General features: G+C 40.8%; 1 protein-coding gene across 3 annotated transcripts in view; it reads right to left on the bottom strand.

Annotated features, from left to right (window-relative positions):
- LOC124621905 (conserved oligomeric Golgi complex subunit 1) overlaps positions 1 to 17,416 on the bottom strand; it is a 136,785-nt gene that overhangs the window by 29,836 nt on the left and 89,533 nt on the right. For all 3 annotated transcript variants that reach the window (XM_047147403.1, XM_047147402.1, XM_047147404.1), the window contains exons 13-15: positions 10,931 to 11,087; positions 10,730 to 10,852; positions 344 to 607 (exon numbers count right to left, since the gene is read on the bottom strand). In XM_047147403.1, coding sequence (XP_047003359.1) covers positions 344 to 607; positions 10,730 to 10,852; positions 10,931 to 11,087 — 544 coding nt within the window. The remainder of the gene's footprint in view (positions 1 to 343; positions 608 to 10,729; positions 10,853 to 10,930; positions 11,088 to 17,416) is intronic.

Genomic DNA, 17,416 nt, shown 5'->3' with positions numbered 1-17,416 from the left:
CTCTCTCTCTCTCTCTCCCCTTTTTTGTTTTTTCACCTGCTCAGATGAGCAGCTGATTGTCAAGACAGAGGCAAATCTTAGACAGCTTGACAAATTATTATTTGATGGAGGGATTAAAAAATGGCCGAGATGTGTATACCCCTAAAAGGGGACTACGCTGAAAAATTATTTATTTTCTTTGGGGCGGGGGAGGGGGGGGGGAGGTGTCTTTATTCCTAACATGGGTACCAACTGAACTGCCCTCATATAACCTTGTATCTTTCATACAGAAGTTTTACTGGATTACATGAAATACAAAAATTCAGCCTACTGAGCAACAGCTGATGAAGGGCTCCATTCTCACCTGAGACTTTTCAGCCTGCTGGACAGTGGCGGCACCAGTAGCAACGACTGGTGCAGCTCCAGTTGTGCTGAGGCGTGACCCAGATGCTGGGCCCGTGACTGGCAGCAGAGGGAACCACTGGGCTGTGGGACCCAGGGGAAGCACGCTTGGATCATCTATGCCACCAGTCTGTCCGGATGCAGAGCTGCCACCACTTCCCTGACCTCTGACCGGTGCCGTGTGGCATAACTTCTCAGGCCAAGCCACGAGAATTCCCAGTAGGCCCTTGATGTGATGTAAAATTGTCAATTATTACTCTCTGTGGCACCAAATATTATAAAACAAATTTTTGGGGTACTATCACAGCTATAAATAATAAATATAACTATAAAATAATGTCATGCAAGGGTTATTTGGAATGTAAGATCCAATTTCTTACAAAACATAAACCTTCACAGATTTTTTTTTTTAAAAAAAAAAAAAAATGTTTTCATTTAATTCCTTACATGTTTATTTTTCAACATAGTCTCCATATTTGTTTAAACATTTGTCATAATGTTCTACAAGCTTTTGTATCCATAATTCACAGATGCCTGCTGCCTGTGACAATGTCCAGTCTTTAACTGCTTCTTTCACTTCACCATCTAACACAAAATGCTTGCTGCCAAGAAACTCCTTTAGGTATTTAACCAAGTGAAAATCTCTTGGCATCAAGTATGAACTGTACGGTAGGTGAACAATCTGCTCCCTTGCAAAAGATATGATCAGATTTTGGTTGTGAATGGCAGAATGGGATCTGGTGCTGTCATGCAGAAACAAAACTCCAGATGTCCGATGGCCGCATTGCTTATTCTGTATGGTACATTGAAGTTTCTTCAGGGTAGCACAGTAAGTGGCTGCATTTACTGCTGTTCCTTGCTGCATAAATTCGATCTGCTTGGCCTTGGCTTTGACTGGTGATGACATATGATACCATTCCATTGACTGATGTCTAGACTCTAGGGTCATGTGAGAAACTCCTGCCTTGTCCCCTGTGACAATGTTCCCTAAAAAGTAATCCTTACGATACTGGTCCAAAAAGTCAAGAGCACTAGTCATTCTTTCCACTTTGCATTTCTCAGTAAGCAGCTTGGGAAACCAACAAGTGCACAATTTGGAAAACTGAAACTTTTCAGAGACAATTTTGTGCACTGTAGTTCTACCCACATCCAGAAATTTGAGCACTTAAGTTGAAATTGTTAATTGCTGGACTTCACAAATCTTTTTGTCCATGGCTTTGGTCAAATATTCTGAGATCACTGATGACTGGCCTGATCACAGTTCATCATGGACATTTTCCCATCTGTCCTTGAAAGCTCCCACCCACTTAAGCACTTGGCTGTCACTCATCGCATAGGGGCCACACACCTCACTTATCTGTCGATGAATTTCCACTGCTGCAACATCCCTTGCTGTCAAAAACCAAATCACTGACTGTATTTCACAGTCAGTATGCTGGTCAATTGTTTTGACATTTTGGTCTGACAATGCAACAATACCAGTGCTAATGGTGGTGTTTGATGAGTAAAGTATGCTTGAGAGTTGGTGCACGCACACGATTCAATGTTCGTGCAACATTCGATTAGCTTGGTGATTCAGACCTTACTTTCCGAATAAGCCTCATGTATTATATGTCTTACAGAAAACTTGTTGTGCATTAGGATAGATTGCAAATCATTGAGACAGAGCACAAATTCAAAGTGGAAAAGAATACTATGTTATTTTCAAAGGAACCATCCCATTTACCTGAAGCAGTTTAGGGAACCCTTAAAAAACCTAAATATGGATGGCAAGGTGCAGATTTAAACCACAGTCCTCTACATACAATTCAGAGCCTTACCTCTGTACTACCTAGCTCAATCTGCCGGTTGATTGTAGGAGCTATTTTTCATCCATAGCTGAGAAGAATTAATTAATTTGGTGGCCAATGGTTTTCAATGTCTTAATTTTTATCACTGTTCTGTCAGAAAAGTGAATCTCAGGTAAGATCTCTTGACTGCTTTGTTTCAATTATTATGAATTTTAACTCTTCAGGCTTTCCCAGTGATCTAATGATATCTTGGGTTGTCGGGCGTTCTGCCGGATATCAGCGTCGTACTTGCACGATATTTCTGTCACGTAGCTCGTAACCTTCATCAGGTGCGACCTGAGACTGCTCCTCGAGTGGACCTGGTCCAGTATTTATGCCTGTGGCCTTCCCCCTCCACCAACGGCTGCAGGCGCTTCCTCTGTGGTCCGCACCCATTCCCTGCGACCTGCTGGAGCGTTGCTGCTCCGTTTCCGTCCGCTGCAGTTCTAGGTGTTCCCTCTGCGGTCCGCGCCCACCAAACTCGCTCCTGGGGGTTTCATCTACGGTCTGGGGTACCAAGCGTTCCCCCTGCGGTCCACGCCCGCTCACCACGACCTGTTGGAGCGTTGCCGCTCCGTTTTTCGTCCGCTGCGGCTCTGGATGTTCCCTCTGCGGTCCGCACCCACCAGTCCCACTTCTGGGTGTTCCATCTTCGGTCTGGTGCACCTGGCAGTCCGTCAGAGGCTCGTTTTCCATCTCCATGTCTCTGGTTCTTCTGTTTGTGTAGTGTTGCAGCTGGCCCCGTTGCTCCTTTAACAATTCCAGAGCCGGATCCCAGGCTCTGCTTAGCTGGTACCCTGTGTCACGGTTCATAAGATCGTCAGCCATTTTAATTTCTATCGATTCTCTTATAACACTGTCCCAAAATCTGGGTGTTTGTGCTAGAATCTTGGTATCCTCATACTTCATGGCATGATCTAGCTCTAGACAGTGTTCAGCAATGGCTGACTTAGTCACCTGTCTTAATCTAGTGTGCCTCTGATGTTCTTTGCACCTGATCTCCACAGTTCTTGTCGTCTGGCGAATGTAGGACATGCCACATTGACAAGGTATATTGTAAATCCCTGGTTTTTGTAACCCCAGGTCGTCTTTGACACTCCCCAGCAGTCCCCCGGACATCATGGTTAGTTTTGATGTGGTATCGCTGTTCACCAGGGTCCCACTGAAGGACTCACTAGAACTGATTGCAGAGAAATTTGACAGTGCTCTGTTGGACCTGTTCAGTCATACACTGACATCCACGTATTTCCTGTACAGAAACCAATATTACGAGCAAACCGAAGGTGTAGCTATGGGCAGCCCACTGTCCCCTGTGGTTGCCAACATGTTTATGGAGAGTTTTGAGGAGAGGGCATTGGAGACAGCCACATTTAAACCCACATGCTTCTTTAGGTATGTGGATGACACCTTCGTGATCTGGCCACATGGGATGGAGAGGCTCAATGAGTTTCTTGAACATCTTAACTCATGCCACCCTAATATCAAGTTCACCATGGAACTGGAGAAGAATGGCCAGCTGCCATTTCTGGATGTACTAGACCAGAGGAAAGCAGATGGATCAATTGGCCACAGTGTGTATCGAAAACCAACACACACTGATTTAATCTGCAGGCCAGCAGCTGTCACCACCCTGCACAGAAGAATGGGGTTCTGAAGACTTTGGTGGACAGAGCACGTGCCCTGTCAGACCAAGAGAATCTACCTATAGAGATAGAACGTCTCAAAACAGTTTTCTCCAAGAGTGGATACACGGACAGACAAATTGAGAGGGCACTCCAACCAGCCACTATACCACAGGTTCCTGAAGAAGACCAAGATGAAACAAAGAAGGTGGCATATCTGCCCTATGCTGGCTCTATTTCTGCCAGATTCAGTAGGATCCTCCGCAAACACAATATCAAGTGTGTTTTCTGTCCATCCAACAAGATCGGGGGACTGCTGGGGAGTGTCAAAGACGACCTGGGGTTACAAAAACCAGGGATTTACAATATACCTTGTCAATGTGGCATGTCCTACATTCGCCAGACGACAAGAACTGTGGAGATCAGGTGCAAAGAACATCAGAGGCACACTAGATTAAGACAGGTGACTAAGTCAGCCATTGCTGAACACTGTCTAGAGCTAGATCATGCCATGAAGTATGAGGATACCAAGATTCTAGCACAAACACCCAGATTTTGGGACAGTGTTATAAGAGAATCGATAGAAATTAAAATGGCTGACGATCTTATGAACCGTGACACAGGGTACCAGCTAAGCAGAGCCTGGGATCCGGCTCTGGAATTGTTAAAGGAGCAACGGGGCCAGCTGCAACACTACACAAACAGAAGAACCAGAGACATGGAGATGGAAAACGAGCCCCTGACGGACTGCCAGGTGCACCAGACCGAAGATGGAACACCCAGAAGTGGGACTGGTGGGTGCGGACCGCAGAGGGAACATCCAGAGCCGCAGCGGACGAAAAACGGAGCGGCAACGCTCCAACAGGTCGTGGTGAGCGGGCGTGGACCGCAGGGGGAACGCTTGGTACCCCAGACCGTAGATGAAACCCCCAGGAGCGAGTTTGGTGGGCGCGGACCGCAGAGGGAACACCTAGAACTGCAGCGGACGGAAACGGAGCAGCAACGCTCCAGCAGGTCGCAGGGAATGGGTGCGGACCACAGAGGAAGCGCCTGCAGCCGTTGGTGGAGGGGGAAGGCCACAGGCATAAATACTGGACCAGGTCCACTCGAGGAGCAGTCTCAGGTCGCACCTGATGAAGGTTACGAGCTACGTGACCGAAATATCGTGCAAGTACGACGCTGATATCCGGCAGAACACCCGGCAACCCAAGATGTCATTATGAATTTTGCTTGAAACAACAAGTTTCCAATTTTTTGTGGACATTGCATACTTTGTGCTTTCTTTATGATAAAGTCAAAAGATTTCTTATTACTACTTGACGTACAGACTCAATACTTGATGCCATGAAAGTTTTACTATCCTTCTATACGAGAAAGTTGATTAAGTGTTACAGGAATGTAATTAAGAATAAATTAAATATCTAATGCTACAGTTCTTCCTGTAATTTTCTTTAACTATTATTGTACAGGATAGTTACTAACAGGAGTCAAAATGTATAGTACTGCCAATGTACATACATCAAAGTGATGAGATTATCCTAACTTCCAAAAATATTAGTGTCTTCCTTGCTAAGGACACAGAGTGGGGAAGGTTGACCAGCCTTTCCTTTTTAACCATTTCTACTCTATCTTCCTGCTATCATACGGCAATCAATCACATAAACCATTTATTCTCAAGTATTTGAAGCATTAAAAATGTCCTGCAATATTTTCTGAATCTTCAGCAACTTTTTTCTGTATACCTTCCCTATTATCTTCAGGATAAATGTTTATTAGAATTTATTGCTGCCATCTTAGATTAAATGCTAATGCCATCCATCTACTCACTCAATAAGTAATGAATGAGTATTTAAACAACCAAAAACCAACAATGATATAAACAAATGCTCAGTGAAGAAATAAAATAAATCATCAATGACTGAAATCCTATGTCACCCTGTCTTCGCATTTGTGAAAAATATATCAAAAGTTGCAAATGTCGAATGTTTGGTGTTCTTCATTGGCCCTGGCAAAAACAAGTTCTTAAGATTCATCTGCACAAACTTTTCATATGTTTCTATAACACGTTAGTAATTCATTGAGTTGCAAGCAGGTATGATGAAAAGACTGTTACATATAAGTCTTCGGCCAAGCCTTCTTCAGAAAGGTGAAATGCACACACGAGTGCTACCTCTGGCCAGATGCTAGCTTTAAGTAGAAATCTACACATTCATACACATACAATCACACAGACACCCAAATGCACATTCCTATGAGTCTGTAACATACTTACGTGTGTTGAGTCTGGCCGGGATGTCCAGAGGTAGTGGTCGTGTGTGCGTGTGTGTGTGTGTGTGTGTGTGTGTGAGAGAGAGAGAGAGAGAGAGAGAGAGAGAGAGAGAGAGAGAGAGAGAGATATGTGCTTCCTTGTATGAATGTGTGTTTCTCTTTTCTGAAGAAAGCTTTTGGCAGAAGCTCGTATGTAAAAGTCTTTTCATTGCGCCCTTCTGCAACTCAATGTGTCATCTTTACGGTGTGTGGCAATCTATCCTTTTCCTAATATTGAGAAGCAATCACTCCCTATAGCAGACTGACATGTGGAGCAAAGAAACACACAACTGGAAACACTATGCACAATAGCTTTCTAGTGAAACTAAGTAAGTACACACACACACACACACACACACACACACACACACACACACACACACACACACACACACACCTGTGAAATACTTCTGTATGTTACAGTAATGAATAATACCAAGCTAGCACAATTTGAAAATAACCAGAATTTCACGAAGTACTGCCCCTCTGCCTACTAATACATAAAGACACTTAACTTCAGTCAAAAACAATGCACAGTATGGCAAGTACCCGTACTAATATAATGGGGGCTATCCTTGGCTGAGGTCCACACATGCAGTTTAAGCGTTATGTCTGTGAAGAGCATCAATACGCAGAGACTGAGTAATTTTCACCACTTTATTCCAAAATACAATTTATAACAACAAGCATGCTATGCCAACTCGTCTTTACTGTGTCTGTCACCCTATCCCCGAACAATCGCAAACTTATATTCCAGTGCGAGTTGAGAAAGACAGACTGAGCTATCATGCAGCAGCCGGCAATTCACCTGTGGCAGCATTCTGCATCTGGCACCCTTTTGTACTGACACAAGTAGTTGGTGAGCATTTTGAGTCAGCAACAATCCACGAGTTTTTGTGACCATGCCTCTAGCCCTTACAGTAATATCATAACCATTTACTGACAGTAAATTGTCAATTTATCTTCAGAAGTATTGAATTACAGCTGCACTTCTGTGGTAATGTGTATTCTGGCACAATCCACATTCCCGCCGCTTCTTCACCATGGCATGATCTATGCAGCACAGTGTGTGCATTAAGAAATGGATTTGAAGAGTCCTTTCTAGTACCATAAAGAACCATAGGAATACATATGTAATTTGCAAGCAATGTCATCCACATGCTTTGTAAAACCAACTGAAAAGAGATTTTGCAGAATATTATTAATCTGCCCTTTTGGTTATTCAGCTTAAGGTTGCAAGACTATCACAAAAACTGTCACTCCCTCTTAAAATCGGCAACAAGGTAATAATTCTCTTTCTGCTCCAATAGTGGTTTCTAGTAGGTACAAACCAGACTCTGGAATATAAACCCTTCATATGGCACATCAACACACAAGCAATACTGGCGTTCAATAAGGTGGTTTTTCTTTAAACTTGTATAGCACCACCATACTGTAGCACAAATAAATTTAAAAAAATGTTCATATTAGTACAGCTTTCATCAAATTCTGACTATAACTTATTTCACCTCCATGTCTTACTATGTGTTCTCTTTCTCAACACGTGCTCCCGGAATGAGCAACTCTGTTTACAGTTTTACCTTCAGAAGTTGTATATTCATGTACTTTGAGTGACAGAGGGCAAGAGATAAGCTCTTGAACAGCTACTAAATGTGAACCATTTATGTTTCTCCAGTATTTGCTAGCAATCTTAGTCTGTTCTCACTAATTCACAGAAAATTTATATTAATGACAAATTTCTCTTTGAAGATTTTATGCTGCACCATGTAAGAAAAAATAAAAAAAATAATTTATTGATCTGTTGTTATAGTTTAACTGTCTTGAGCTGACTGCAATGTAATTAAAAAGAATTACACCTGACATGTTTCGCTTTTATTTACAAAGCATCTACTGGGTATTCTGTAAATTGTATCACATGTTTGTACATTTATTTCAGGATTCTTTTAGGTTAAAAACAGCATTTTCTTTATGAAGTTGGTCTGTAAGCTACTTATGGCGTTTCTTTACATAGTCTGCACCTTCCCCTCTTGCTAGCAGTGGTTGATGTCAACAGGCTTCATTTCACATCTGCAGTTTTTGGTATTTTGTGTTATTTCCTATGCTGCACTATATATAAATGACTTCCTTAACTGTTTTTCTTTCATCACTGCTACGGTGTTTATCCTTATTCATTTGTTTTCGTCCACGTTGTGAGTGTTGCCAACCTATGAAACAATTGTGTGTGTGTGTGTGTGTGTGTGTGGGGGGGGGGGGGGGGGGGAGGGGGAGAGAGAGAGAGAGAGAGAGAGAGAGAGAGAGAGAGAGAGAGAGAGAGAGAGAGAGAGAGAGTGTTAGTAAAATTGTCTTGTACGTAGGTAGAGATGTGAGAGGGGTGGGTTCCCCCCCCCACCCCCCTCCCTTCCTCTCTCTAGGGGGGGGGGGGGGGGGGGCGAAGGAATGACAGGAATGGCCTTTACAGTGACTATGGGACATACCTGGGAGGAAACGGTAATGGTAAATGGAGCCCGTGGTTAGATTTGTACTTTTTATGTTATATTAAATGGTCAATCACTTTAAAGAGTGCGTGGTTCGCCAAGTTGATCTGATCATTTATGAGTTGTTCCTTTTCGTTAGGGTTTTTTGGATGTGGTAGTTTTCTTGTAAGATGAGCAGGTGTTTTTTGTTGTTGTTTATCCTTATGATTTCCATGTCTTGTGTTTCTGGTTGAATAACTGAAACAATAAACATTACAGAACAAAATCTTAAGACACACAGTACACTTCCACATGAATATATCAAAGAAACAGTCGAGCTTCTAGAGCTAATAAGAGAACAGAATTATGTTAAGTTCAATAATGAATTCTATTTATAATGTGAAGGATTACCAACGGGATCTCCAGTGTCCGGAACCATATCAAACATATTTATGAACCATGTAGAACAGATTATATTCAACAAAATAGTGCCAAATACGTACAGCATCCTATACAGGATTAGATATATGGATGATATCTTGTGCCTGATAGATGAACCAAACAATGAAATTGACCAGTTACACACAGACATAAATTCTGTTCATGTTAATATACATTTTACAATAGAGAAAGAGCAAAACAGACAGTTAAATTTCTTGGACATCACCATAAAGATTCAAAACAACCGACACACATTTGCCATGTACCGGTACCGACAACTGACAACAGCTACAATTATACACGAGACATCACAACACCCCAATTCTCAAAAGCAAGCAACACTCAGATACATGCTCCACAGACTAAACACAGTACCATCAGACACACACAAACAAATACACAAAATACAAGGATAGAAGCAACACAAAGTGTGAAAGAAACAGAAAGAAAAATATGGTACACAATGACATACAACCATAAATACACACACAGAATACTTTGAAAAAACAAGGCATAAAAATAGCACACCAAGCCAACAACTCAATTCAGAAATACTTCCCAAAAACAATAGGAAAAACTGATCTGTATCGGAAATCAAGAATATGCCAACTGAAATGCAATACATGTGATGGAAGATATGTAGGTAAAACTAGGAGGACATTTGACACCAGATACAAAGAACATGTAAGAGCATGGAAGTATAGGACAAATCATTCAACTTTTGCAAAACACTTACACCAACACCAACATAAAATTACAACCAGAAACACAGACATGGAAATCATACAGATAAACAACATCAAAAAATACCTCCTCACCTTACAAGTAAACTACCACATCCTAAAAACTGTAACAGAAAAGAAACAACTCATAAATGATCAGGTCAACTTGGCAAACCACACACTCTTTAAACTGATTGACACTTAATATAACATAAAAAGTTATAAAGTATCTAACCACAGGCTCCACTTACCACTACCATTTCCTCCCAGATCTGTCCCATAATCACTACCCAGGCAATCCCTGTCGTTCCTCCCCCCCACGGAGAGAGAGGAAGGGGGGAGGGGGAACCCACCCCTCTCATGTCTCTACCAACATATAACACAACACTCTCTCTCTATCTCGCGCGCGCACACACACACACACAATCGTTTCATAGGTTGGCACCACTCACAACATGAACGAAAACAAACAAATAGGTATAAACACTGTAGCAGTGATGAATGAAAAACAGTTAAGATAGTCAATTATAAATAGTGGAGTGCAGAAAATGACACAAAATACCAAAAACTGCAGATGTGAAATGAAGCCTGTTGACATAGACCATTGCCAGTAAGAGGGGAAGGTGCAGACTATGTAAAGAAACACCGTAAGTAGCTTACTGACCAACTTCATAAATAAAATGCTGTTTTCAACCTAAAAGAATAAAAAAATAAATTTACAAACATGTGTATCCAATTTACAGAATATCACAGAAGGTGCTTTGTAAATAAAAGCGAAACACTTCTGGTGTAATTCTTTTTAATTACAATGCAATCAGTTCAAGACAGATAACCTATAATAACAGCTGCTGCAGAAGATAGCCATACAAACAAATGTATTATATTATTGACTTCATAATTTTTATCAATATCTGTGTAAAACAATAGCAAAAATTAAAAATGTATCAAATAAGTGCTTTCTGTAGACATCTTACCTGTGTCCTCTGAACACTTCTTTTAATGTTGTTTTGAATATAAGGAGAGAACACATCTAAATCAAATGGATCAACTTCACTTTCCAATTTCTCACACAATTCTTGCGAACACCCCATTAACACCTGTGGAAGTACGCAAAATTAGTACTGACAGTATAGTTGGTTACATTATCACAAATCTTCATAAATATTATGCAATACCTTGTTGTCTCTGGGAACTAGTAGGAGTGTCAGGTATTTAACATCAAGTAAAAATTGCAACGATTGTGCCTGACTCAGTGGTTTTGTATTCATAGTGGTTTTATAGAAGTCGAAAATAAGTCCAATTATACATTCAACCAAGTCTTGATGAATCTTCCTGGAAAGAAACTTAATAAAAATACAATAATACTGAAAATGGAAGATGTCTTCAACCAACAGTTTAACATAAAAACTAATTTTATTTATAATTTTAACAACATGAGACAATAATGCTCTTTGGAACATGAGATACGTACTACAAAGATAAATGTGTGACAGAAATCTACACTGAGATTGTTATTTCCTTTTCTGCAATGCAACAGGAAAAAAAAAAAAATTGACTGCAACGGTCTCCTTAGAACAATGTTAACCTAATAGTTTTCTAACACCTACAGAATGAATAATAACACAGATTTGGCTGGGAGAGCTCTCTGCTGAATAACAAAGTATCAGTTTAACAATGTAGGAAGGATAGGCTGCTACTTACCATAACAATGACACGTTAAGTTTCAGATAGGCACAATTAAAAGCCACTGTGTAAGTGTAAAGCTTTCGGCCATGGACTTCATAAGAAAAAGAATGACACACACACACACACACACACACACACACACACACACACACACACACACACACACACACCATGCACTCTCACAAGCAAGAACATATATCCGCACACAACCACCAACACCGGCAGCTCTGGCAGTCGTGTGTGCTTGAAGTGTGCTCGGTTGTCTGAATGAATGGTGTGTGTTTTTCTTTCCTTCTCTAACAAAGGCTGTGGCAAAAAGCTTATGTGTAAGTGCCTTTTAATTTTGTATGTTTGCAATTTAAAGTAAGTAGCAATCTATCTTTTCCTACATTGTTGATATTCCGATCTGGAATTTCCATTACTTGAAAGTATCAATTTTTTGAGATGCAAAAATATTAGACGGATGCTGTTATACATTTATTAAAATATAAACCTTTGATTTACAGCTCGAGTTCAAAAACATAAAACTAAAGGTATGTAAAGGAAAACATCAAATAAACAAGCTACAACTTCTCTGCTACAAGTAACCAAGACAGATTTCAAGCACAGGGCATCTACTTCACACACGTCAAACTTATTCTGTATTTCTGTGGAGGTCTAAAATGATAATGGTGTATACCAGCAAGGCTTGCAGTACGAAAATAAGTACCGAACTGTTCCAAGCAAATTTACAATCAGCAAATGACAGCACTCTTCTATCATGCCTCTCACTACCTTCCCTGCTTGCCCCATTCAACTTAAACCAAAACTCCATCTGAACTGACCATGAAGGCCCAACGGTACCAACAGGCCGCAGTGTCATCCTTAGCCCACAGGCATCATTGGATGCGGATATGGAGGAGCATATGGTCAACACACTGCTCTCCCGGCCATATGTCAATTTAAAAGACCGGAGCCGATACTTCTCAATCAAGTAACCCCTCAGTTTACCCCACAAGGGCTGAGTGCATCCCACCTGCCAACAGCACTCAGCAGACCAGATGGTCACCCGTCCAAGTGCTAGCCCAGCATGACAGCACTTAACTTCGGTGACCTGACAGAAACCTGTGTTACCACTGCAGCAAGGCCGTTGGCCCCATTCAACTTACTTGACCTAGTTTCCACACGCCTTCCTCTCTGTCTATTCCCTTCAGCCTGAGCAATCACTCATAAACAGTCTACACAGGTATATATGTGCTGTGTGATATCTCACATGTGCTCTGTGTGTGTGTGTGTGTGTGTGTGTGTGTGTGTGTGTGTGTGATAAAGCAGTACTGGACTGTCCATATATTTTTTGGACAGTATATTCCTTATGTTAAACCAACAGCTACAACTGACTCAATAAAAATAGTCAAGTGCCAACTGGCAACAAATCAATTTATTATAGATGAATGTTGTTTCACTTTTTGGACTACAGGAGACAGAATTTTTACACAGCTAGGACCATTTCAGATAGATGCTCACTTAGAACTGAAGGGATGCAGAGGAGCATAACTCAAGAGATGCAATAATTCTGTAAACTGCACCAATGCATTCTCTGGCATCCATTTATGTACTTCCAAAGTTGCATTACTGTAGCAGTGACAACTGTGCTATGCTGACAATTTATTACAAGTAAGATTGCTGATTCTCCAAACCATGTTGGTTAAAAACATGTGCCATGCTGGTTTAAAGTAAAGCAGTTCTTATGAATATCACATGTGTTTACTGTTAGGCAGGAGTGTTCACCAAAAGTGTCCAGTGAAGTGAGTGTTCCACAATCTGATCGATCAGATTTTTCCAATATTTTAGTGAAATAAATCAATATATCAGTGCATATGTATGATCCATATAAGCACTTAAAGGCAAAGATAATGTGTGAAAACAAAGGCATCACAATTTTTTTAAAGAAATATGGAAACAAGAGGGTAGAAAGGAAGGAGAGTTAAAGGAAGGCCTTTCGGTCAGTGAGGGAAGATAAGGACCTCTTAGTTCTTCCCGCCGATAAAGGTAGTGCCACTGTTCTTTTGTCTCATGAAGTTTATTTGTCTAAAACGGCCTGTTTATTGGATGATTCTGCTTACTGTAAACTTCGGAGGGACCCTACAGCCCAGATAAAGTGGAAGACCATTTCACTTATTAAGAAGAGCTCCCTGAAAAAGGACACCATCAAAAAACTTCATCCAGGGGTGGCAGTACCACCAAGGATGTATGGTTTACCGAAGGTGCATCAACCTGGAACTCCTCTCTGTCCTATCGTTAGTAATGTGGGCACTTCTACTTATAATTTAGCTAAATATCTTTCTCTTGTCCTCAGCCCTTATGATGGAAAATGTGAACATCATTTATCCAACTTGACTAATTTTATTGAACGGTTGAAGTCTTTATGCATTGGAACATCTGACCTTATGGTTGGTTTCGGTGTGGTTTCTCTTTTCACCCAGGTACCTTTGGAAGAGTCGTCGTTGTTAATTGGTCAACTTTTGGATGATAAAACTACTGAGCTGTGTCGCCATGTGTTGACATCAACACATTTTTTATTTAATGATTTATTTTTTGAACAAAATGACGGTGTGGCTATGGGGAGTCCTCTTTCCCCTATTGTCACCAATCTTTTTATGGAAGATTTTGAAGATATCACACTCAGGACTACTACTCTTCAACCTATGTGTTTTTGGAGATATGTGGATGATATTTCCATTGTTTGGCCGCATGGAATGGAAGTTCTTAATCAGTTTTTAGATCATTTTAACTATCTTCATCCATGCGTCAAATTTTCAAATGGAAATTGAAAAAGATGGTAAATTACATTTTTTGGATGTTCTAGTATACAAAAAAGGAAATGGTACCTCGGGACACGGCATATACTATAAACCCACACACACGGACTGCTATCTTCATTCTACGAGCTGTCATCCACCACATCAGCAGATGGGAGTTCTATGTACATTGCCATTTCTGATTCCAAAAATTTGCACAGGAACTGGATCGTCTTAAGGATGTCTTCAAGCTCAACGGATATACTGATCATGAAATTAATCATGCTTTTCAGTTTGGACCATCAAGTGAACCAACACCGGATACTAGTAAATCAGTTGGTTTTCTATCCTTTGCAGAAAGTATTTCTTCAAAAACTTCTAGAATTCTCAAGAAATATGATATTAAAAGTGTTCTATTGCCTTTGGCCAAGACTAGGGCCCAGTTTGGATCTGTTAAAGGTGAAATGGGAATGAGAAAGCATGGAGTTCATAAAATTCCCTGTCATTGTGGAAAGGCTTATATTGGACAGACTATTCACACTGTTCATGACGGATGTGTGGAACATCAGCGTCACATATGTTTGCTCCAGCCTGGAAAATCTGCCATCGCCGAACATTGTCTCATTAAAGGGCATAACACGTCATTTAAAGAGATGTGAATTATTGCTCCAGCTTCTCGTTACTGGGATTGTGTGCTCAAGGAATCCGTCGAAATATGATTATCTGATGACATTATTAAGAGACAGAGAGAGAGAGAGAGAGAGAGAGAGAGAGAGAGAGAGAGAGAGAGAGAGAGATAGATAGATAGATAGATAGAGAGAGAGAGAGAGAGAGAGAGAGAGAGAGAGAAATGTTTTCCTTTAAGCAAGACAAGGACCCCTATTTTATCTTATTTAAAACAACAACGGTCTAGTTTTTGACCTGCTACATCTTAATTTGTAATTTATCACTTTCAACAGTTTCTACTGCCGGGGACGCTGCAATTCTTCTCTTCGCAGGGGGCAGCTCTTCCACTTTTCGTGCAGGCGCAGTGGCCTGGACCTGGGGTATAAAGGAGTCACAGTTTCTCACGTTCATTCAGTTCCGGTGTGATTGTGTACTCAGCGATCGCACCTGAAGATTGCGGGCAGATGGATCGCTGAAATAACGTGTAGCGACGACGATCATATCTGGTAGCATAGCCATGAAGAGTGCAAACAAGAAGGCAGAAAGTTCTCCCTTCCTACTAATCAAAGGGGAACTTTTATTTTTAGGTTGATCCACTGCCTGAAGGCCAGTGTGTTATGTAATGCCAAAAGCGAAAGGACTGAAGTTTTCAATTTGAAATAAGACACGCTGATATATTTTCCAGATAGTATTATTGCAGGATGTGTCAGACATACAAACCTGTTTTCTACAACAATTCTGAGTTGCTGAAAGATGTCAAGGCAGCAACCATAATGTTGTGTAGAATCCCAGCCCGTTAAATTTTTAATAACAAATTAACGTGTATGGTTATGCAGCAACCTCAATATGCAGAACTCATTCATTCTAAACAGAGTAACTATTGGTCAAGATTCCATTCATAAAACTAATTTACAACTTGTGAATTATAACAATAAAGTCAATATATGGAAAGAAAAATTCTCAAATACAGATTAATAGCATACCTCAAATATAAAAAAAACTGCCCACAACTTCCACATTTAAAAAAATACTGTAACTGATTTTCACAGAGCAGTCAAGGAAAGAAGGAAGGAAGAAAGATTAGGGTTTCAAGTCTTGCCAAAAATGAGGTCATTAGAGACAGATTGTTTCAAGGATGGAGAAGGAAATCAGCAACAGCCTGTCAAAGGAACCATCCCAGCATTTTCCTGTGGCAATTTTGGAAAATCACACCTAAGTCAGAATGGTCAGACGCAGATTTAAACCGTCATCCTCCTGAATGTGAGTCCAGTTGGCTAACCACCAGAGCAGTTAAGTTTTCTATGTAGTTTATTTATGGACCAGAAAATATAGCATCTATTTTTGTCACAAATCACTTTTTAAAAAAATATTAAGGCCCTACTGCACTGGGATGCCATGGCAGGTCTGCTGGCAGAGATGCCAGACAGAAGCATGAGACGTAACGGAGCCTCCCACACCTGTGACAGCTATGCCGGCAGAGTGGTTGCCATTAGCTTCTGCCGGCACGCCTGCCAATGCTGCCAGGAGGACACACAGCAGGACTCCAGCAGAGCTGCTGAGTGCTACCTACCACTCACCCGTACCTAGTTCTATCTGCCCACATGAGGGCTATGGATAGTTCAAACCCCAAATCTTTTATCTGCGAGATTCAGATGAGATCAGCAACTTGGGACACTCCATCTCAGAACTATTCAAAATGCAAACTGGAAAAAAAAGTTGAGACTTATGAGGGTCATAAGTGAAGCTCAGTTTGAAGAATAAGTCTCTTCACGTTACAGTCACATTCAAACTACTTACAATAATGCACTTTCTGGACACTGGCTGGATGGAGATAGTGGAAATTATTGATCCTCAGTTTCCTCGTAGCCTGCTTCTGAAGCTCCACTCCAACTACAAGAGCTTTACACCACAGACAAAGCACATTTGCTACAAGGGCTATGTTAGTTTTCCTCAAAACCAACTTCTACACCGAAATAGCACAGCTACATCTTCTGTTGCAGCAAGTGATGCTAATAGACCAGATACAGACACACTAGAATTATTTTAAGAAAAAATATATGTAAACAAAGGAGACAGGTTTCTGACTTTTCTAAAACATTTGTAAATTTACTTTCAGTTTATAACAATGGACTTTTCGAATAAAAACTGAAAGCACGTCTATGCGTACTTTACAGTTACAACTTAAATTGTAACTACACTGAAGACAACAAACCATTAGCTACCGAGTACACAGGTCACAAAAATCTTTTCCTCTAATAAGATTACTTTCCTTAAAACAGTTAGCTTTTTCTTCAGTACACTCTCATGAGACCTCCACTACCACGCCAAACGAACAGAATTACACTTTCAGGATAATGGAAAATTTAGCACTGTAATTTCTTACATTATTACAAAGCGTGTCAAATAATCTGTTAATGTCACGATCAGCAGTGATGAGATGTGCTCAGAACATGTTTCTCTGCATTCTGCTTTTATTTCAAACTTGCACATAAAGCTTGTAGCTCTTCTACTGAGCGGAGACTGAAGACATTC

This window comes from Schistocerca americana, chromosome 7, assembly GCF_021461395.2.
Source record: "Schistocerca americana isolate TAMUIC-IGC-003095 chromosome 7, iqSchAmer2.1, whole genome shotgun sequence".
NCBI classification, from domain to species: domain Eukaryota; kingdom Metazoa; phylum Arthropoda; class Insecta; order Orthoptera; family Acrididae; genus Schistocerca; species Schistocerca americana.
Note: the sequence above shows the minus strand (reverse complement) of the source record. Positions and strands in the feature narration are given on the sequence as shown.